The 21,899-nt window shown below is 35.8% G+C and overlaps 3 protein-coding genes across 3 annotated transcripts; all 3 read left to right on the forward strand.

The window, feature by feature from the left end:
* Window positions 1-89: 89 nt before the first annotated feature.
* LOC114737166 (DNA polymerase zeta catalytic subunit-like) lies at window positions 90-7,324 on the forward strand (the record flags this gene model as incomplete). Its single annotated transcript, XM_028925077.1, is given in 10 exon segments — window positions 90-230; window positions 350-383; window positions 385-939; window positions 1,740-1,886; window positions 2,696-2,971; window positions 3,239-3,346; window positions 3,754-3,959; window positions 5,101-5,404; window positions 5,776-6,390; window positions 6,606-7,324. Coding segments are annotated over 10 exon segments (2,560 nt in total), but the record flags the coding sequence as incomplete, so codon positions are not given.
* A 5,617-nt stretch (window positions 7,325-12,941) lies between these two features.
* LOC114737153 (cyclin-H1-1) lies at window positions 12,942-17,088 on the forward strand. The gene is made up of 13 exons (XM_028925060.1): window positions 12,942-13,162; window positions 13,464-13,514; window positions 14,025-14,094; window positions 14,246-14,364; window positions 14,499-14,572; window positions 14,956-15,076; window positions 15,160-15,228; window positions 15,396-15,437; window positions 15,792-15,869; window positions 16,156-16,214; window positions 16,353-16,437; window positions 16,552-16,640; window positions 16,727-17,088. The coding sequence occupies exons 1-13, from the start codon at window positions 13,103-13,105 to the stop codon at window positions 16,806-16,808; spliced, it is 999 nt and encodes a 332-aa protein (XP_028780893.1). The 5' UTR covers window positions 12,942-13,102; the 3' UTR covers window positions 16,809-17,088.
* Window positions 17,089-17,631: 543 nt separating this feature from the next.
* Window positions 17,632-20,108, forward strand: LOC114737156 (uncharacterized). Its single transcript, XM_028925065.1, has 3 exons — window positions 17,632-17,764; window positions 18,511-18,574; window positions 19,817-20,108. Exons 1-3 carry the CDS (start codon window positions 17,702-17,704, stop codon window positions 20,032-20,034), a joined length of 345 nt encoding a protein of 114 aa, XP_028780898.1. The 5' UTR covers window positions 17,632-17,701; the 3' UTR covers window positions 20,035-20,108.
* Window positions 20,109-21,899: the final 1,791 nt, after the last annotated feature.

Below are 21,899 nucleotides of genomic sequence, written 5' to 3' on the forward strand. Positions count from 1 at the left end.
TTTGGAACTATGTTTTCTGTTTGGTCAGTTGTTCAATGAACCTCGGTCAACTTTGTTACACATAGGTCTACCTGCTTGCATACTGGCAGGTTTCTTGCAGAATCAAGAGGAGAACTTTTACCTGATCCCCGGTTTGATGCCATCAACGTTGTAGCTCTTTTTTCAAATGATAATGACACTATTGTAGATATTATTGTCCTTTTGCATTGTAAACTAGAACCTTGTCAGAGGTATGGGAAAGTGGAATGACTTCGCATTGCCTCAATTAGAAATTATGTATCTCTTCCAAGTTCCAACTTAGCAAGTGTTTGTGAAATTGGTACCTATGCTTATTCTTAAATGTTTGCAGAAATTTTGGGGGCCTATCAGGCTGCAAGGTGTTGGGTCTTCACAGATGAAAAGTACTTGCTAAAAAAATTTATTAAGATTGTGTCTTCATATGATCCAGATATTCTGATGGGTTGGGATATTCAAGGCGGTTCTCTTGGTTTTTTAGCAGAAAGGGCTTCGCATCTTGGTTTAGGATTACTTAATAGTTTATCTCGCACTCCATCTGACTCTCGGACTACTTCTGATGGTACTGAAACGTCTGAAAAAGATATGTCAGAAACTGCCATTCCGGGTACATCTAGTGCAGATGATGTACAAGAAAGTTCAATAATTGAAGATGAATGGGGACGAACACATGCCAGTGGAGTTCATGTTGGTGGCAGAATCGTGCTTAATGTGTGGCGACTTATCCGTGGAGAAGTTAAGCTCAATTTATACTCAGTTGATGCTGTGGCTGAAGCTGTATTGAGGAGGAAAGTTCCTTCAATTCACAACAAGGTTCTGACCAAATGGTTTTCTGGTGGTCCTGGACGAGCAAGATATCAGTGTGTCAAATATGTTACTAAGAGAGCAAAGCTGAATCTTGAGATATTAAGCCAACTTGATATGGTATTGATAGCATATGACTCTAGCCTGAATTTCTTTTATGAGTCTTCAGTGCTCATAGTTTTGATAGTCTTTTGTCGTGGTACTCTGATAGAGCTCTGCTCTAAATATAAAAGCAACAGTAGAAAATAAATGTGAGAGGACAGCAATTGAGGGAAATACTGAGGTTTTGCTATTAAATGCTTTAGAACCGAATCTGTGTTACAAAGGAACTTCACTAATTCTGGCCAAAACCCTATTTCCTAATACAAAACGGAAAACACAATGAACTGAACAAAACAAAGCAAGACAAGGTCCCTCACTGGTGGTGTTTGAAAGATCAGCACTCCCCTCACTTCTATCCGACTCTCAAAACATAGTTTTCAGTGCTCACAAAAACTAGATACTATTAGTAGCAATAAAAAGTGAGAAGCATCGTGTGTCTAGCATGAGTCTAGAGCCACTCTACAACATTATTTCTCTTTAATCCCCTGAGTTTCCTTTATAGGTCTGAGTAAAGCCAGCAGCTCTATCATACTCTTTTACGGGAGTCCTTCATATTGTCTGTCTTGCTGCATGGGAATGTCAAATGCGTTTACACTTTATAATAGCACATTTTTCTCGCTAGTCATACAATCTAGTTTATGTCTCATTTGATTCCTTATTAGCTTCATCAAAACTAACTTATTGGTCTGAAATAAGTTGCAAATTCATTTTTGATCATTTTTATTTTTGTTCTTTTTTATGCTTTTGATTTCGATGTTTGTGATTCTTAATCATCTTTATTTCCTGGTGGGTTATGCTGATTTATTTTGTTTTCATAGGTAAATCGAACATCAGAACTTGCTCGTATTTTTGGTATAGATTTTTTTTCTGTTCTCTCCAGAGGTTCACAATATCGTGTTGAATCAATGTTTCTGAGGTTGGCACATACGCATAACTATCTTGCCATCTCTCCTGGAAATCAACAGGTTTGCGCACTATTTTCCCTTCACAACTTCTCTATTTGTGGATTCATATTGATGCTTTGATGTGACATGTCAGTATGTTCCCATCATAGACCATATTATCCTGCGTATTTTGTTTTAAGAAGTTTGGAGCTCTTTTCTCGTAACTGAATGATAAGAGCAGGATGTGGTGAGCGAGTAAGGCTAAATCTTTGTTAGAATGTGATAAAAAATCTGAAGTTCACATGCTAATAAAGCCAAGGAGGTCTCCAAATTATAATAAGAATTCGATCATGAGGTGACTCTTGCAGTACGTCATACACCTGTTTATAATGCAAAGAGGAATAGGAACTAACTGTAAAGCATAACTGACACATTCCTAAGCCTAAGACACGATACTGACAATGACTTATCAAAACTGAAGCTGCAGTGGCTTATAAGGCCCTTAATACGCCACCCCACACAATCTTGAATTAAAAGTAAAGTGGGAAACGCAATCAACGGGCCCCTTTGAATGGCTAAGTCAGACCTCTCTCCACACTCCCCTCTTCTTCCGTTAGTATGTGTTTCACATGGTAGTCTATCACTGAAAAAGTTAACTTCTGTCATATGCTGGTCCAGTTCTTACCCATCCCTGACGTGTTTTGCGAATTCAGCTGTTGCAGTTTTCATCTTGCCATGTGACATTGTATTTGTGTTATAAGAAACCCTCAGAATAACAAAACAGCACCGCACAATGAAATGATTGGTCCTTAATGAAGTTTATGTGAGAATTTTTTTTTTATGCACATAATAATTCTTCCTTCACTTGACTCATCATTGTCTCATTTAAGGTTGCTTCTCAACCTGCCATGGAGTGCCTGCCCCTTGTGATGGAACCAGACTCAGGATTTTATTCAGACCCGGTTGTTGTATTTGACTTTCAATCATTATATCCATCCATGATAATTGCGTACAATCTTTGCTTTTGTACGTGCCTTGGCAAAGTTGTGCCATCAAAAGCAAACACGCTTGGGGTTAGTTCATTTTCACCCAGGCAGCATGTTCTGCAGGATTTAAAAGATCAGATCTTGCTTACTCCAAATGGTGTTATGTTTGTTCCTTCCAAGGTGATTTTGTCAAATCTTTTATACTCTACTGGCTATCAAGTAGTCTTGCATGGCTGCTGCCATCTGAATTATATTTTGTCATGTACTTTGACGTCAAAGAATACCTAGGTTAAACCGAACTGTGCCTTTTTTCCCTGTAAATATCAGGCTAGTTTCTATTCAGTTGACCGTCATCCTCAAGTCATGCAATCATTTCTTTGTCAATTCTCTGTTCAATTGTCCTTTAAACTTCCAACGGCAATCCTATGGTATAACTGTTTCGTACAGGTTCGTCGAGGTATACTACCACGCTTGTTGGAAGAAATTCTATCAACTAGGATAATGGTGAAACAAGCAATGAAAATTTTGGCTCCTTCACAGCAAGTCCTTCAGCGGGTATGGATGTGGATTTGATTTTAATTTGTTCCTCTAACCTCTTAAACTTCTATTCCATTATGGTAAATGCCATATAGATATAAATTTTCAGTATCTACTAGGGATGGGCTGGTGGCCCAGTCATTTCAGGTGGGCATCTAGTCATCCCTGTCTGGGCATAGCGATAGGTTGATTTTTGCAATCCAAGGTGTTTCTGGGCCAGGCACTTTGCTTAGATGAAACCTGCCTTGCCCCTAAACTCTATGTTCATGGGTCAGGCATTTTGTATTCTGCATTTTGTGTTGGGCTTTTGTTTTTATTATAGCAAGCAGTAGTTAGGGAGCTTAACTGGTTCCTAACAGTTCGTAAGTTTTCTTGTATGTGTATCATTGCAATGTGATTTGCGAGTACTGCAATCTTTGTTTCAGATATTTAATGCAAGACAGCTTGCTTTGAAGCTTATATCAAATGTGACTTATGGCTACACTGCTGCTGGATTTAGTGGTCGTATGCCTTGCGCAGAGCTTGCAGACAGTATAGTTCAATGCGGCCGTTGCACATTGGAAAGGGCCATATCATTTGTAAATCAACACGATAAGTGGAATGCAAAAGTCATTTATGGAGATACTGATAGGTATTATTGCGGTATTTCTAACTCGTGCTTTGTGTGCAGTACTGTGAAAATTTCTTATAGAGACACAAACTTTTCATAAAAATAATAATTTTGTTGAAGATAACAGTAAACAAAGAAATGAGGACAAGAAGTCCTCCAAAATAAACAATTAAGAAGAAATAAAAGGGGACTCTAGCTCTGAAGTGCCTTCCAATCCCTTTGTTAAAATCAAAATCCACAAGGGAACCACCTACTCTGGGAAAAAAGGTTCATTTGCTGAAACTCAGGCTAAGAAGGTAACTCTGTCCAGAGCAGATGAGAATGCAGAGATTTTTTTTTTCCGTTGACCCTCACATTCATCTGTCACCAATAACACTTCTATGACGCCAAGATAGCAAACTGCCAGGGGGCTTTATATTCCTTTCCTTCCAATCAAAGCTAGTGAAAAGTTTAGATATGATTTGAATGGTCTAGAGTTTTTTCCCCCTCATTTAATCATTATTTTTTGAAGTGGCAATTAAAAAAGTATTTTTGCCGTGTTTGATTTTCTTTAAAGCAGAAAAAGAAAATTGCCAACATGAAAGAGAACTTGAAGCCTGACCATCCAAATCAATTCAGACAGTTCTGATTGCTCAATTTGCTTTGTAAAAATCTGATTGATGAGGTTACTGGTCTAAAAAGTCTGCAGATTTTCTGGATGCACCTGTCGCTCCTGAAAATACCAAATAGCCTACCTTAGATCTGCTTTGGTGACTTCATAATGCAGAGATCGATTAGGAAAAGGTCCAAATCATGGCACATTATCATGTTGAGAGCATGATATTTCCTTTAATTTTGTATATCCTAGTATTAGATATGGATATTATATCCTATATTAATATCTTATCATGTCCTGTTTATTTTGGAAGAATGAATCTGAGATGTTGGCTTTAGTTTTATGATACTAGGATTAGTTTGGGTTTTCTTATGGATACCATCATGTGCATGGTTTTATTCCAGGATTAATAATAGAACAGCGGTACTCTTTTCCCTCTGCCTTCAATCCTTCGTATCAGTATTTATTCTTTTCAGTGATATTAAATCCGGACCTCACTGTTATCTCTTTCATGATTGTCCTTACTTTCTCAATAAATAATCTTGTATAGTGGCTGTTCTCATGCAGCATGTTTGTTCTCCTCAAAGGACGCAATATTAAAGAATGTTTCCAAATTGGGAGTGAGATTGCTTCTGCTGTCACTGCTATGAATCCTAGTCCTGTCACCCTGAAGTTGGAGAAAGTTTATCAGCCTTGTTTCCTCCTTACTAAAAAGCGGTATGTTGGTTACAGTTATGAAAGCCCTGATCAAGTTGAGCCAGTTTTTGATGCTAAAGGTATTGAGACAGTTCGTAGAGACACATGTGGTGCAGTTGCAAAGATAATGGAACAGTCTTTGAGGCTTTTCTTCGAAAATCAAGATTCATCGGAGGTAGAAATTCTTTCTAATTTTTTATTGCAATGTTTTAATTTCAAATTTCAATGGAACATGGTGAACAATTTTGTTATCGTATTTTATTTTACCATACTTTTGGCAGAAACTATCATTTCGTTATTTTAATCACACTAGAGAGAGGTTGCTAGGTTTTCTTGATGGAGATGATCTCAGCAAAAATTTCTAATGCCTATACCTTCCAATTTCCCATCCCCCTTTCTTGTTTAAACTTCCAAAGTTTTTTTTTTTTTTTTTTGAGGTGAGAATAAATACTTAAACAATAGGATTTCTAGTGATTATTCTGATAAAGTGACAATATTAGTTTTACCTGGATTTCTGTTTTTCACCTTGTTTTCCTCTGAATGCAGGTGAAAAGTTATTTACAACGTCAGTGGAGGAGAATTCTTTCAGGCAAAGTCCCGCTTAAAGATTTTGTCTTTGCTAAGGAGGTTCGCCTAGGTAGCTATAGCGCAAGGACATCATCGTCTTTACCTCCAGCTGCAATTGTCGCCACCAAGGCAATGAGGTTTGACCCTAGGGCTGAACCACGTTATGCTGAGAGAGTACCTTATGTTGTAATCCATGGAGAGCCTGGAGCCCGCCTGGTTGACATGGTTGTGGATCCGTTGGAAGTTTTGCGACTCGATTCCCCACTAAGAATAAATGACTTGTATTACATAAATAAACAAGTAATACCTGCTTTGCAGCGGGTGCTTGGGCTTGTTGGTGCTGACCTTAACCAATGGTTCTTAGAGATGCCCCGTCCTTTAAAGGAAGCCCGTGTAAAGCATCTCATAGCTCCGAATTCACATCGAACAAGAATAGACTCCTATTATCTGTCAAAGCATTGCATACTGTGTGGCGGGTTGGTCCAAGGATCTGCACATATATGCATTCAGTGTTCTGAAAATGGAGTGGCTGCTGCAACGGCTGTGATTAGTAAAACATCAAAGTTGGAACGAGAGATGCAGCATCTTGTTGCTGTAAGTGATTGTTTACTGCTTTTCTTTTTATCGCCTTTGAATCAAGAGGTATACAATTTCTAATTATATATCGTGTATCGGCAAAGCAAGAACTTGAAAGCCCTGTGCAGTGTTGACGTTACACGTGGTGACCATCTCTGTCAACTATCTTCCATGGCTTAGCCCCTGCGCATCATTTATTGCTTTGATGATAGTTGTATCGGTATGCTTTGTAGATATGCGACCATTGTGAGGGTGGAGGCAGGCTTCTGGAAAGTGATGTGAAGTGCACGTCAATTTCATGCTCGGTGTTTTATGAGAGACGAAAAGTTCAGAAAGAACTACTAGCGATGAACCATGTTGCTGCTGGTGAAGGCTTCTATCCCAAATGCATGGTCGAGTGGTTCTGAGCAACAGTTGTCACGTTCACCCCTGGATATTTGTGTAGATATATTTCTCTTGTGATTAGATTTGCGTGCCTGGGGTTTGCCATATTTGGTTTCCTTCTTTTCCTTGTTCACAAAATTCATAGTTGCCCATCTTGTTTCCGCAAAAAGAAAAAAGATCCCCATCTTGCTCAGCCTACGAAAAGAAGTGCGTCTCATGATTTATGGAGTTGAAAATGGTCAGGTCAGTTGGGATAGACAGCAGCCGGCTGATGGCCGTCGCAGGCCGTCTTCCGCCTGAAGAGAATATATAGTTTCGAAATACAGTCTTCTGCCGTGGTGAGTCCTAACTTTTTCTTCTTATTTTTTCCTTTAATCTTACACGGATATATTTTCCTACATGCTGCATGCAGTCTAAGAAATGAGTAGGGTTATTCACTATCTTTCGGACCAGAGTTATTAACTGTTTGTGGATGATGTGATTTTGATTTTATATTGTATGCTAATGCTGATGCTGAATGTTTATCTTTGGACAAAAACCTAATATTAGTTACTTTTAATTATTCTAACACCCTTTCTAGTTCTAGGAATAAGTAAAATATAAGATATTTTTTAAGATTATGATTTGATCATAAATATATAATGTCACATTTTCATATTATTTTTCTTTTTCATGACACTTTATGGGGGCAATTTTGTTCTTATGGATGAAATTTTAATTGATAAATGATAGAATTTTGTTTAACAAGTATCATAGATTTTCGATATATTAATTACAAATAATCAATTTGCTTACATTCTTTTTTTATCCGCTCTACATTTGGTCGAGGAAGCCTTATATTTAAAACTAGATTTTACTCTCCCGTGCGCTGCACGGGAAGCTTACAATTATGCAAAATTATTTTCGTTACAAATTTAAATCTCATCAAAACATTAGAAATTGTGTGATTTGTGTTAATTACACAACATCACCATCTATATTTTTTTTAAAAATTCCTTATAAACAACATTTGATGTTTATTGATATTCATTTTAATATGGCTATCAGCTTACCTGGATTGACCTCACATCCATTTGCCTCTTAGAATGCGCACGTTCGTTTCCGTGATTCAAAACATAGAGGGGTTACTTAAATATAATGAAGCAGGTTGAATCCTAGATATCTAATATACAGGGGTTACTTATGATGATGGTGTAATTTTTTATTTTAATAGAAAACTATTCAGAAAAGGAAGACAAAACAACAAAACAGAATCCAAAATCCTTTTATCAACCTCCTCCTCTTGCTGAAGAAGTGGAAGTTGATCAAACGTATACAAATTTTTTATCATCATGTGTGAAGACTTGGCTAAAAAATCAGCAAAACCTAAACGCTCCCTAAAGGTATGATTAATCAGAATATGCAAATCCCTATGTAACAATAATCTAGCGTCTTCAACTATGCCTCTAAAAGGACGAAAGCTAACATAGCCTCTAGTAACTAAGGTCAAGGCTTCTAACTAATGGTGTCATTTAGATAACATCAATCCATTAGACGATATTTGTCATAAACTAAAAAATGATTGATGGAAAATCACAAATCACTTGAATTTGCTTCAACACCATTAAGGCATGAAACCAAGGTTTCTTGCTTTCTCTTGGAACAGCGTTAGCGTATTTAGTTGGATGAACCCCTTTATTCTTGGGTCAAATAATTCTAAGAAAATAATGATGCAAAAAGGTTGATATATTTATCATCTCATTAATTTCAAACCATTTAAATACCTATATAAACCTATTACATTACAAGATATATCAAAAATAAAAAATCATCTCCAAATATTTCAACATAGCCCTTGGGCCAAAAGAAAAAGACAAAGATCAAGCATTTTATACCAAGTTGCAACTGATATGTGCATTTTGTTACGCAAATGCACATCCATTTGAATAAGAGATATTGAAAACAAACAATCCAAATATGAGAGTTGTGTGAAAAAAAATTATCAACTCTAACTTCTCGATACCCATACTGCATCTCAATATAAAAATCTTTTCTTATGGGCATCAAAATATATAACCTTCATTTGCAACTGAGGTTTTTTGGTCATTCAAGTGATGAATACTGCACAAAGGAAATTAAAAAAAAAAATCATTCATTACACGCCAGTTAGTGTGTGCATATAAAAAAAATAGAATGCCACTTGATTATTTAAAAACAATCAAGATCATCCTACACCACAACGATATTCTATTTTTAATAATACCGAACCTGCAAAACCAATCATTCCTTAGGTGCTAGTGGAATGAATTATTCAAAGCATAATTCGTCTCTTGGCAAACAACCAACATAGTGAAAGAGCTTCTTCCTTTCACTTTTCTTTTAACCATTCCTAGATGAAACATGAGAAATTCAAAACTTAGAAAAACCTTCAATCTTCAATGAGGATTAAGCTACGATAGTACAAACTGATAGGCAAAATAAAATTAACAAAAGTTTATGAATGAGAAGCAAAAAAAAAAAAATCCAAATTAAGCGACCACTTGCGATGATTTATTATGATAATGAAGCGCATATTAAAACTCAAATTCACAACTCTATTAAGAGTTATATATATATATATATATATATTATTAAACATTAAAAGAAAATATGAGAAATAACCTGAAGGTTAGGCTTAGAGCATAAGAGACAGAGAGATAAACAATGACTTATTTTTGGGATGTGAAGGAGAAGGCCGTCTATATAAACAATGACTTACTCCTCCGATCTTTAATATAGGACCCAATTTTTGTGTTAGTTTTGGTCCTAAATATAAGATCCATTTCTCATATTTATTAATTTTCTCTAAATTACCCCTATGGATACTCCCTCAACCATAATCAAGTAGAAGAGAGAGAAGAGGTATTAAGAAGGATGATTATGGTATTTTAGAAAAAGTGTGGCACTTTTCCTATAATTAACTAATTTACCTAACTTCCTTAATTTAATCAAATTAGTTAAATGAATCTTATATTAAGGACTGGATGAGTATTAAACATTAAAAGAGTGGTCATTGCTCCTTCATGCCACTTCCCACTTTCATCCTGTAAGTCAATCAAATCTCATATCATAAATAACCCAATACTGAAGCTGATTGATCGGTTCATTCATTCATCCATTCAGGATTTGAATCTAAGAGAGAGATGAATAAGAATGTTAGGTTCAGACTTGGGACATTACTTACTGGTACGCCATGGTCTTGAAGCGAGTATTAACAATCTTACTGATCTCCTCATCTACCTCAATCTGAAGCTTCATAATATGCCCGCATGCTAGTGCACCGATATCAACACAGAGCCCAAGTGCACTGCTTGGGGGTCGATTTCTAAATTTTGAATGAGAGAGAGAAACCGATGGGTAGAAAAGATATAAATAAAAGAGAACGTTTGGGAGAAAAAATAGAAACAAACAGCAACTTTACATGGAAGATAAGGAATAAGAAGGTCAAAAGGATCTCGATAAAAAAACGAAGGAGATATAGAGATGGTGGAGTTCCATTCTGCATAAAACATAAGATCTGATTTTAAATGAGAGAATTGTTGGTATTGAAGAGACATGAATAAAAAGTGAAAGCGGAGCGAATTGGGGGGTTTGAAATTTGAAACGGATGACAAAAGCATAAATGAAGAGAGAGAGAAAGAGGAGGAAATGAGGGATTTTGAAATTCGAAATGTGTGATAAGGAGGGAATGAAGGATTTTGAATTATCTGCTTAGAGAGGGAAATATAGTGTTGGTGCATAGGCAGTACTTGTTGAGGAGCTATTGTTTAGCTTCAATAAATGGCTTGCACGCAGCCCATGGAAGGACGATGAGTAAATTGGACAGCTTATGAATAGTATTCTAGGTGAGAAGCCAATATTAAGCCGCATATACTGATCGGCTAAGGTGGAAGAGTATTAATGTTATATTGATAAGAGAAAGTAGTCTATTTCATGCTGCTACTCCACGCTTTCAAGCTAAGTTCTCAATTTTTATAACCGAAAGTTTTTAGTAATTCGATGGTCCAATATTGATTGATTGATTTTATCCATGAGAAGGTGGTGTAATTGTATCATTCAAAGATTAAATGTAAAATTGCACCCAAAAAATGACGAGTAAAATTATGTCAAAAAAACATTTTAAGTAAAATTATACCACAAAAAAAATTGAATACACTTAAAAAATAAACATAAGATAAATTTGCAGCTTTACTCTAAATTTAATACTTTACTTTGTAATCTGATAGTCCGAAATTAATTGACTAACTGATTATAATTGATTTGCGGCATTTAATTTAACCTTAGAGTGAGTTTGCGAAACTCATAAAACATTGAGAAAAAAAATGTAAGTTGAAATAACTTTTTTTTCACATATTACTTTTTTTTCCAATCACTTTTGAAAAAAAAATACTAATAATTTAAACTCTTGTTAAAATTTACTTTAGGTAAGGTCGGCTTTCTCTTTTACGCTTTCAAGTTGAATTCTTTTCAGTTTTCATGTAGCGGTAATTTGTTAAATTGAATGACCATTAATTGATTAAGGGTGTGTTTGGATAGAAACCAAACCATGGTTTCAGAAGTGCTTTTACGGATTACGAAATAAATATGTGGAGGAGATTATCTCGTTTCGCGGAAAAGTGCTTCTGAAACCGCGGTTTTGGGATACCCAAACAGGCCCTAAGTATAACATGCAACGGAAAATTTTCTTTAGGCCAAAAAACAAGGGGAACATTTTCAAGTTGAATGACGATTGATTGATTAAATATAATTTAATAATCGGCTTTGAGCAGGTAAAAAATAAATATCCATTCAATTGATTAAAGAAATCCGTCTCCAACAAGTAAAAAGAAAAAAAAAGTCTGTTTCCAGCTGGAAAAAAAATCTGCCCCCACCTGGTAAAGAAATCTATCTCCAATTAACGAAAGAAAAATCTCTCTCCAGCAAGCTGGTCTCCCCCGGAAATTCACGCTCTCTCCGGCTGACTGGGAAAAAAAAAAAAAAACTTTTTCTCAGCTGTTAAAAGAGAATCTGTCCCTGACTGTTAAATTGAAAATCTATCCCTACCTGCTAAGAAACACCTGTCGATGAGCCAAATTCTTAACTGGTGACCGTGAATTACCTTCGAGCTTCACCGGCTTCAGCGGAATTCAATCAATGGCCATACACAGAGCTCATAATCTTCACCGTCGTGCGTCATCTCCATGTTCTTGGTCCCCTTCTCATCCATGATCCATCCCTTCCTCGTTTCTTTTTCCCTCTTAATGTCTTCCTGTTTCTGGACTGTCTGATGGAGCTTCCTTATTGTAGTTAACATTTGAGTGTCCGATGATACCATCAGCTGATTCAGTTGATTCTTTTGGAGAGGAACGCAGACTGATGACTTTTAGAATAATCCGTCTCCCAAATTGCTGACGTAATACTGTTATGTTCCACTAAATCATGATTTCTGCCATTTTGAAGGGTGCTGGATTTTTTCCTATCTAAATGTATGGGAAAATCGCAAAAAAAAAAGGGGGGGTAAAATTGTAAATTATTTTGTCAAAAATTTGTTGTCATCTATTGTACAATTGTTGTCAAAGTTTATGCAAATTATGAGATCTTGATTTGCAATTTTATAATTTTTATGGTCTTTTTTTATGATTTTCCAAACATGTTACCCCAGCCTTCTCTCCAATCAAAATGAGTTTTGAAATTCAAATTCGATTTCGTCTCTAACTAGATACAAAATATCATTTGTTTCTAACTTATACTAACTACGTCATACAAATAATATGATTTATTAAAATTTTTATGGTATATAAAGATATGTAAGTATATATTTTATTATCGAAAACCATTCATCTTTTTGAGACTGTAATGTCGTTTGTATTTTTTTTTATTATTAAAAATAAACTGCATATATATGTTTCCATTAAAAATATCTGCTCTCACATTTTATATTTAAAAGGTGTTTGGACAAACCTAAAAACACTTTTAAAAAGTATTTTCAGATAAATCAAAATAAAATTATATATATATATTTTAAATTTCATGAAATTACTTTTAAAATCCTATCATAGTTTGATTTTTACTCAAATAATCTTTAAGTTGTTTTATTAGGAATAAGTAATTTAATAAACTGCTTATATTAGCTCATCTTGACGAATCACGCGAGTTCTATTGAAAGGGTTAATACTCAAAAGGAGTAATAATACTTGAGGGGAGGACCATTAGAACTCCAAATGCCCATAGAAATTCTTGTGGAAGTGACAGAGCGTTTCGCCATCTGAGTTCATCAGTGTGTTCCAGCTTTCGTTTCTTGGGTAAATAATAATATAGCAAAAACGCCTGTTGCAGGCTCTGGCTGGCCATGGCCGATTTTCAGACTTCTACCCACCGTGCCAAGTGGATCTTCACTCCTCCCCAACTGGTGCTTTTCTGTGCTCTCTTTGATTTATGTCTTCATCTTTAGTTGATACTTCATAAAGAATGCTGGGCAAAGAAAACTCCAGCGCAAACTTCTTGACCTTGTACCAACGACAGCTAATTTATCTTTGCGATAGACAATTTGGTTTGCTTTAGAAGCAGAAAAGTAGTAATTTGAAGCTGGAATGCTTTAAAATTAATATTCGTCGAAGTTCGAGACGATTTTTTTTGGTTGCAAAAGTACAAGGGTTTCTGTTATACATTATATGCGTATTATTGCTGAAGCGTATGTTTTTTCGTTTTAGGCTGAAAAATATAAAGCTGCTAATCAGAGAGCAATACAAATTTTAGAGAAGGTATGTATATTTTCTTCCTCCGATCCATCATCTCCCCCCCCCCGGGGGGCCCCCCAAAACAAATGTGTCAACAGCACTGATGCTATACTTAGCAAAAGAAAGAGAAGAAGGTACTAAAAATAGTTTCTTGCATGCTTTATGTTCTTTTCGGTGGAGGTGATAACCTAGAATTTTTGTAGTTATAATCAAATAGAGTATAGACACATGTTAAGGAGGGGTTAGAATAAAACATGTACCTTCTTCTAGAGACATCTTCAATGGTGTCTGAGAACCCGGATTTTACTGCAAGATTCTTCTGTGTTCATCTCATTCCAATATTTTCAATCACGATACTATAATAGTATGTTACAATAAGTTGAACTTACATGTAATCTGTATTAGCATTAGAACTTCTCTCCCTCTCTTTCAAGCATATTTTCTTAGCACAATGTAACTTGTCACAGAAGAAAATGCATTGGTAACATTTGGAACTTTATATTTGGTCACTGATGACTACTGACTTTTTTGAAGCATGGAGCAACTCTTATGGAAGTAGATGTCGATGGGTCTTTGTCATATCCTTCACTTCAGAAAGATAATGGTAATTTCGGGAAAATTCTCATCATCTTACTTCCTTGCATATTGATAGCAGTCAGCATCTCTTGGTTCAGAAGTACTTCATCAGATTCTTGTTCCTCCTGATACTTATGTGAATTCATAACTGTTGACAAGGTTGCTATCTTTTATGTCAGCTGACAAGCATTCTCGCCCTAAACCCCTCAGTATTGAAGAGGAACAATGTATCCGAGTTTTTTACGAGAACAAATTACAAGAAGTGTGCAACAATTTTCACTTTCCTCATAAAATCCAGGTATGCACTATTGTAATTGTAACTTGAAGGAAAGACTGTGCTAACAAGTTGGCTTTGACAATATGCGTTCCATAATGGACTTTTTGAAATGTCTTTTTTTCTTTTTCTTTCTTTTTTTTTAAATTTATATGCAGGCTACAGCGCTCATTTATTTTAAAAGGTTCTATCTACAGTGGTCGGTGATGGAACATCATCCAAAAAATATAATGTAAGATTGGCTTAAATCAGTACAAGAGTTTCTCAGCACTGAGAATGAACCGCGCTCATTGTTTGCTATGATATTGCAAGTTGAAATTGTAGTTCATAAAATCATATGTAGTTTATTCCAAAAGTTGGAACTTGGTTGGGATATAAATCAGCTCATGGATAGCTTTTAAGATGGGTCGATTATTGTTAGTCAACTCTTTTGATCTTTTAATTAATCGTTTTTCCTCATATATCTTCTTATTGGTACTTAATATAATCACATTTTTTAAATGTTATCATCTGATGGATGGTGTGGCGTTCTGATTAGACTTTTACACTTCGTCAAAATCAATGTTGTTTCTGTGTATGCAAGAATAACTAATTGGATCTGTTATTTTGGCTCAGGTTGACCTGCATATATGCTGCTTGTAAGATAGAAGAAAACCATGTATCTGCTGAGGAGCTTGGTAAGGGAATCTCACAGGATCACCAAATGATTCTCAATAATGAGATGATTGTCTATCAGGCATGGATATGCCTCACATGTCAATTTTTATATGTGTCTTGCTGTTGTTTTAAATGCCCATGACATGATCCCTTGTTTTGCAGAGCTTAGAATTTGACCTTATTGTGTATGCTCCGTACCGCTCAGTTGAAGGTTTTGTAAACAATATGGAGGTTTGTGTGATTGATCTATCAATGGACCTTTCTACTTGTTAATTAGATTTTGCGTCTTGCAATAAATAATTTTCTCTTTTGTCCTAATTTTAACTTGACTGCTACTAATATTGCATTCTTTGGACTTTTGTTGTTTCATGCTGGACACTGACCATTGGCATTAACAGGAATTTTGCAAGGCTGGTGACGAAGTGCTTCCAATGTTGAAGGTATTTGTTATTGTAACCAGATTATTGCTTAGGGTGCCTACATGATCTTCAACTCAGAATTTTCCATTTAGAAATCGTTTTGGTTACAAACATATGCAATCACATCATCATAAGGAGGAGATGAAAATTTTTCTTTTAATAATTTGTTCATTTTTTTTTTAATTGCTTCTCCCGCCGTATTCCTTTGGGAGGCCAGACTTTTGTCTGGTCAACTCTTTTTGGTAACGTTTTTTCTATTCATTAAATCTTTATGCTTGCACATCATGCTTGTTATTTAATATGATATGATGAGATGGCTTTCTGTCTCTTGATAATAATGGTGTTTCCTTCTATTGATGTTCTGATACTTTGTAGGCCTTGCGAGACACTGCAAGATTGGAAATTGATAAAATGATGCTTACAGATGCTCCACTTTTGTTTCCTCCTGGCCAGGTAATATGAGTATGACTATATTCTGTAAATATCGATGCTTCCTATTAAATTCTTACTATTCTTTTATGACAAGAGTCTTTTTTTTTTGGGCTTATCATTCTGACTGCCTCTAATTAATGAACTCCGTTTATCAACCTAAAGAATCCGTCTTATGCCTTAAGCTGTATACTCTACATTACGAATACGCATCAGTAGATTTCTTACTTCAAGATATAGTTCATTTTGATTTAATCTATTCTGTTGCTTCTGAATCTTATTTTAACCTTTCATTTGTCTTCCGTTGCAGTTGGGATTGGCTGCTTTGCGAAATTCAAATGCACTTCTTAAAGTTCTTGACTTTGACGGGTAATTGTTGTGTATCCCTAATTTTTCTAGAAATACATAATTTTCGGGCTGGGGAGTCATCTTGCTGTATACACTTTTGACCGAAAACTGACGGTTATTTTATTAGAGTTTCACTTTTCTACTGCCACCTGATTGTAGCTATCTAAGGAGCATCATTTCCCACCAGAACTCTACACATACTGTTCCTGAGCTTATTGGATTGCTGAATGCAATTGACTCGTTGGTAATGACTTCACATTGTGGCTTTTCGTTATTAAATTGAGTGTCGGATGCACAATTCATTGTGTTAGTTGGATATCATTTACGTTGAAGAAGCAAATGTTGACTGTGTTTGCAGGTAAAGAAATACAAATTTCCTTCAGAGAAGGAATTGAAGCATATCAACAGGAAATTGAAATCCTGTTGGGGTGTCAGCTCAAATGACGAGTATTTTCTGTGCCCTTAATGCCCCCTTTTTTCTGATTTTTGGGAGTTGTTCCAAAATTTAATCCTGCCATGTTATGGCTTTGTAGGGGTAAAAAACGAGAGAAGAAATCAAAGCACAAATCCAAAAAGGGCTCCAATGAACCCCAAAATGTGCCTTCTCTCGCCTAAGCTTCTATGATAGGCCCTGCTCTCGCTACTGGGCTGCTTTTCCGGAGATGCTATGGTGTTTCTCTTCATCTGTGATTCAGGTCCCCCGGCCAGTTATCGTCGGGAAACTAAATTCCCTGCACATCATTTTATGAACTCAAATTTTGTGATGTAATTCTCAGTGGATAAGGGCCGAGGAAATTGGTCTGACTTTACCGGTTGAACTTAAAAATCGATGAATACGTTTGGTTCTGGTATAAATTATTAATTGTTTAATGTTACTAAAAATCATTTTAATGCATATATTTTTAAATTTTTAACACATTTATTTAAATATTTATCTAGTAATGTTATAAACACGTGTTGGTCAAAAATATCTTTCAAACGCAAAAATAAATCAGGAATTTTAATGCTGCATGATTTATAAATAACATATAAAACTCCTGCGTGATTTAATTAGAAACAACAAACAAGCGTCTCAGGTATTCAAGACTAAATCTATAAGGTTTTGTCTCGGCTAATTAAAGGGAAACATGATGAATTTTTATGAAAAAAATGAGAGAAAAATACCTTTTAAATTTTAAAATGATAAATGGATGAGTTTAACTTGTTAAAATCATTACAAAAATCATCACCAGTAGTCAATTTATCTTTTTAAAATTTAACAAATATTTTTTTTGGTTATTTTTTCAATTTTTATTGCTTCTCGGTTCTCACTCGCCACTCGTTGCGTATATTTTTTTTATTTTTAGTTATTTTTATTTCAAATTTTTTCCATCTTTAAACTTTTTTTGTAAAAAAAAATAACAAGTCACCCCTGTTGTGCCGTTATGAGAGGGGAAAACCCAGGGTAGCGTATCAGGCGCCGTTCCCGCTTTCGGAGCGGCAAAAGCGGTGGCTGCGGAGCCTTCAAAATGGCAAGCCTAGTTCCCATCTTCTACGTCGGTCCTCTGCGCGCTTCACAAACTCTAATCAAGGTACGTGTTTTCGTACCATCTGTGCTTGTAATCCTAGACCTCTTCTTCCACTTTCTTTCGAAGCCTCAATTTTCGTATCGAAGCTCCAGCTCGAAAAAGCCTTTTTCGTCAATTTATGGAAGTTTAGAACTTCACATTTTTTTCACATCTATTAGCTTTTATTGTATGCGGGTGACTGTTTTCTGGGGAATTACTAAGTGAATGTTCGTACTGTGGATAAGTTCTCTTTGTGTAAGCAAATTTTATTACGGGGGCGAAATAAGGCGATAGCTTATTTTATATCGGAATACGCAAAATTAAGCCAATACCTTCATGTTTTCCTGATAACTCTAAAGGATTTCATTTTCAATGAAGTAAAATAAAGGAATCCATAGAATCAAAATGTAGAAAAGCTGTCGCTGCTTTATAGCAACGGAAAATTTCCATGTCTGGGGTTTTCCTTTCTCTCAGGTTGCACACTAATTAAAAGGTTAAAGGGCTATCTTAGCTTAGGAAGTTAAGCTTGGTCTGGCTGCATTACTGCATAAGTGAAAAACGTTTGCTGCCTTATCCCTGTGACCTGTAAATTTTATGGAATCATAACCCTCTTCTTTCGTACAAAGGCTGGAAAATTGCTAAGTGGTAACGTTTTGATGACCATTGCTGCAACCTTGCCTCGCTTATGCGATACTCACCTTATTGCAATAACTTTGACTATGTTTGCGTTGCAATGATGCAAGCTTTTTTTTTTTGTGACTAACTTGCAGAGGAGGCATCAATTAGAGTTTGCTTTGGGTAGAGTTACGAGTATGGTAACAAGTTGTCACACAGGTATTTTTCTTTCACATCAAATGCTTGAGTACCATATGTTCAGAACTAGAAGCACCTGCTTTTCTTCTTCTTGTTTTAATTACATAGAAATTTAAATGAGTTGAACATAATGGGCTCATAAGGGCTCACGACTCAGAGTGCTTATGATTTATATGTTACTCACTAACAATATCCTTACAGAGGCCAAGCCCTTACCGACTCAATCAAACATTATTGATCAAAAGTAAAAACACCTTTAATAGATTTGAGTTTTTTTTTTTTTTGCCTTAATTTATTTAAGATAATAATTATTTGCCTACAACTAGCTATTCACACTTATTTTTCTCTGGTTACTTATTCCATTAACAATAGCACATAGCCAGGATCATGGAAATTTTATATTACTATTTTGCAGTCTGCACCAATTAATATCAGATTTTAATTTAAAACTTAGTTGATGTGATTGTATTTCAAATCTGCTTTCCCCTTTTGAATTTGAATAATTCCCTATTAGGCTGGTGTTTATAAACCATTTTTCTACATTTCTTTTATTATTTAATTAGATATTATATAAATCTTGATTTGGCAAATGCCTTATAATGCATGATGAATATAATTATTTATACGTGTATAAGATTTCCATTAAACTAAGAGCATTTTCCAATCTTCAAGAACGCTAAATGAAATAAAATGATCTTAAAGGGAAAGAGTTCAGCCTTGTGTAAAATATGGCGCAAATCTCCAATGCCTCCTATAAAGATCAAGGGCGTGGCAGTTTATTGGGCTCCAAATCTGATGAGACACATAAAACATAAAGTTCATCCTTAATCAGATTCTCTAAATTATGACAATTATGGTAAACCTGTTCAGGTCTTCGTTTGCACGGCTGGACATTTAAACCAGTTGTGTCCGGATCTGTTTTTGAGTAGAGACCAGGAGTTAATGTTGCCCTTGTGAATCTCCATGGGGTTTTATGCGAAGCGGAAACTTGCGTAATGAGATGTTTTGATGAATATGAGGAACTATGAAGCAAAGACGAGGAATTGGCATCAGCAACATAAAAGCTAAATGATCTATTATGTTACCTGTATTGCTTACTACACAAAATCCTGAGTGATTATTGTATGTGCGGGTCTTATATGTTTGTGCTATATTCAACTTTAACGATTAAGATGATGGGCAATATTTTTGGAAGAGTCTTGCCTTTGGTAATTGATGCCTTGTATGTAATTGTCTTTTGAGCAATATTTGTATATTTTGCAGCTCAAAATGTTCTTGGCTCCTTCGTCAGTTCAAATAAAGGCGTATTGTCTGTGAATCAAATTTGTCATCATCACTTAGAGGCATTTATATCGGGAACTCAGTCTCTTAATTTGATTGCTGATTGTTGCACTGATATAGTAATATCGGGATATTGGGTAGGACCTGATATCGATGACGGGTGGGGATTTGTGGAAGCTGTTATTAACCAAGTTAGTTGATTTTGTTGTCTCGACAAAGAGCTGATTTCTGTGTGCTTCGAATAAGAGATGCAAGTGCCGCTTACTATTTTGGTCAGTCGACCCGAGTTTCTGTTTTAAAGGCTCTCTCAGGTGAACGATATGGACTATTGAAGGGTACCATGTGAACAGTGAAAAGTAGCCCTCTGGAAGAGTATTTATAACATTAAACAAATGGGGGAAACGCTTCCTATCAGAAAAATGATCAGTTGTCCCACATGAATGTCATTCTACACACGAATTAAGACGTTCACTTCCGCTTCTGTATTTGGAAGACGTCTGGTTGTTCACATCCTCAATTACAGCCAGCGCCATCCCCGCAACTAGACGAAAGAATAAGCTGTGCCCTGCCTCCCCTGGGCTATTAAAATAAAAAATTTAATTAAAAAAAAAAAGGGAAACTTGTCTTGTCTCCGAAAATCAAATCAATTTGCTTCTGAGTTCTGAGCTTGAACCTTGTGAAATGTAAACCCCGTTCAGTGTATTTTCTCCGGAAATCATCAGCGTGTTGGCCATGATTGTGATGACTAAGGTTTTTTGTTGGTCCCATGACTCTATCTAAAGAAAAGCCAGGACCTTTAGACTTGAACACGAGCTGAACCAAATTGTAACCAATGCAACAAAACCGGTGTTATGCGTTTTCTTCTATTCATGCCCATTACCATCCAAATGTTTGAACTTGCTTTATCATTAGCCTATTCTCTCCCCCCTCCCTTCTCGATCAAAGCGAACTTTTTTTCAGAAGAAAGACTAAAGGAAAAAAAATTTTGGGGGGGGGGTGAATCTCCTAGATTTTTATTGGCAAGTATTCATGTTACCGATATTTTGTAAATTGTACATACAGAAGTGCTTTAATTTAGATATTTTTCGCCAATAAAATTCTAAATGGAGACTTTTCCCCCATTATCGGATTGGTTTATCCCTCTCGACGCAACCCGTTGTGCAAGACATCAGTAAAATTACATCGGAAAGTTGAAACGGCGACGGTCGACGCACAATTTTGAAACTAATCACTCAAAGGAAACGAGTGGTATTAGTCCACCTCTACCTTGTCTACACATGCTAGGAGCTTCATCGTCCCAAGGGACGAGAATAGATGCTTCGTTGCTTCTACATGCTTGTCTGATTGGGCTTCGGAAGAAATAGTGCCTAGTGTGTGAAAAATGGGCAACTGAAATATTACGTCTTCAAATTCCACTTCTGGGTTGTAATTTGTTGTGATGTAAGCAAAGAGGCGTCGATCTAACGAACTGATGAATGGATATGAAATTCTCTCTTGTTGCGTTTTGATTGAATGTTGAACATCATTATTATATGCATGTCATTGTAGCTTTCATTTTTAGTTTTCTGTTAACTCTGATTGTCTTCATCTGTCTGCAAATTGAAGGCTGCTCAATTTTCCTTATGTTAACCTCGGAGGGAAATTCCACCAACAGCAGAGCCTAAATGAAATTAAAATATATGGATGAAAAGTTATCAATTATACCCCAAAAAAAAGGTTGTGTTCGTCTATATCTACTTGTGGGTGTGTGTGTGTGTAGACAGATAGATGGATATGTATATCATTTCTGACCATCCTGAATCTTCAAAAATTTCTGCATTGAGAAAAGCCACCATTGACATTCACAGAATTAAGATGCTAATCAAATTATATTATGGGCCACATTTCTTACCAATAGGTGTACTTGAAATGAGCAAACACAAAAATCAAGAGCTTAAGATAGATTCTGATCAGAAGATGTGTGTATCGTCTAGCTATATTTAATAAGGTCACATCCTCTTATCATCGATTAATTTAGCTGGCGAATCTGCCTCGTACATGCTCGACAATGAGTTACATCCATCCA

The sequence above is a fragment of the Neltuma alba genome, unplaced genomic scaffold (assembly GCF_004799145.2).
Source record: "Neltuma alba isolate B1F8T4 unplaced genomic scaffold, ASM479914v2 tig00013412_pilon, whole genome shotgun sequence".
Classification (NCBI taxonomy): Eukaryota; Viridiplantae; Streptophyta; class Magnoliopsida; order Fabales; family Fabaceae; genus Neltuma; species Neltuma alba.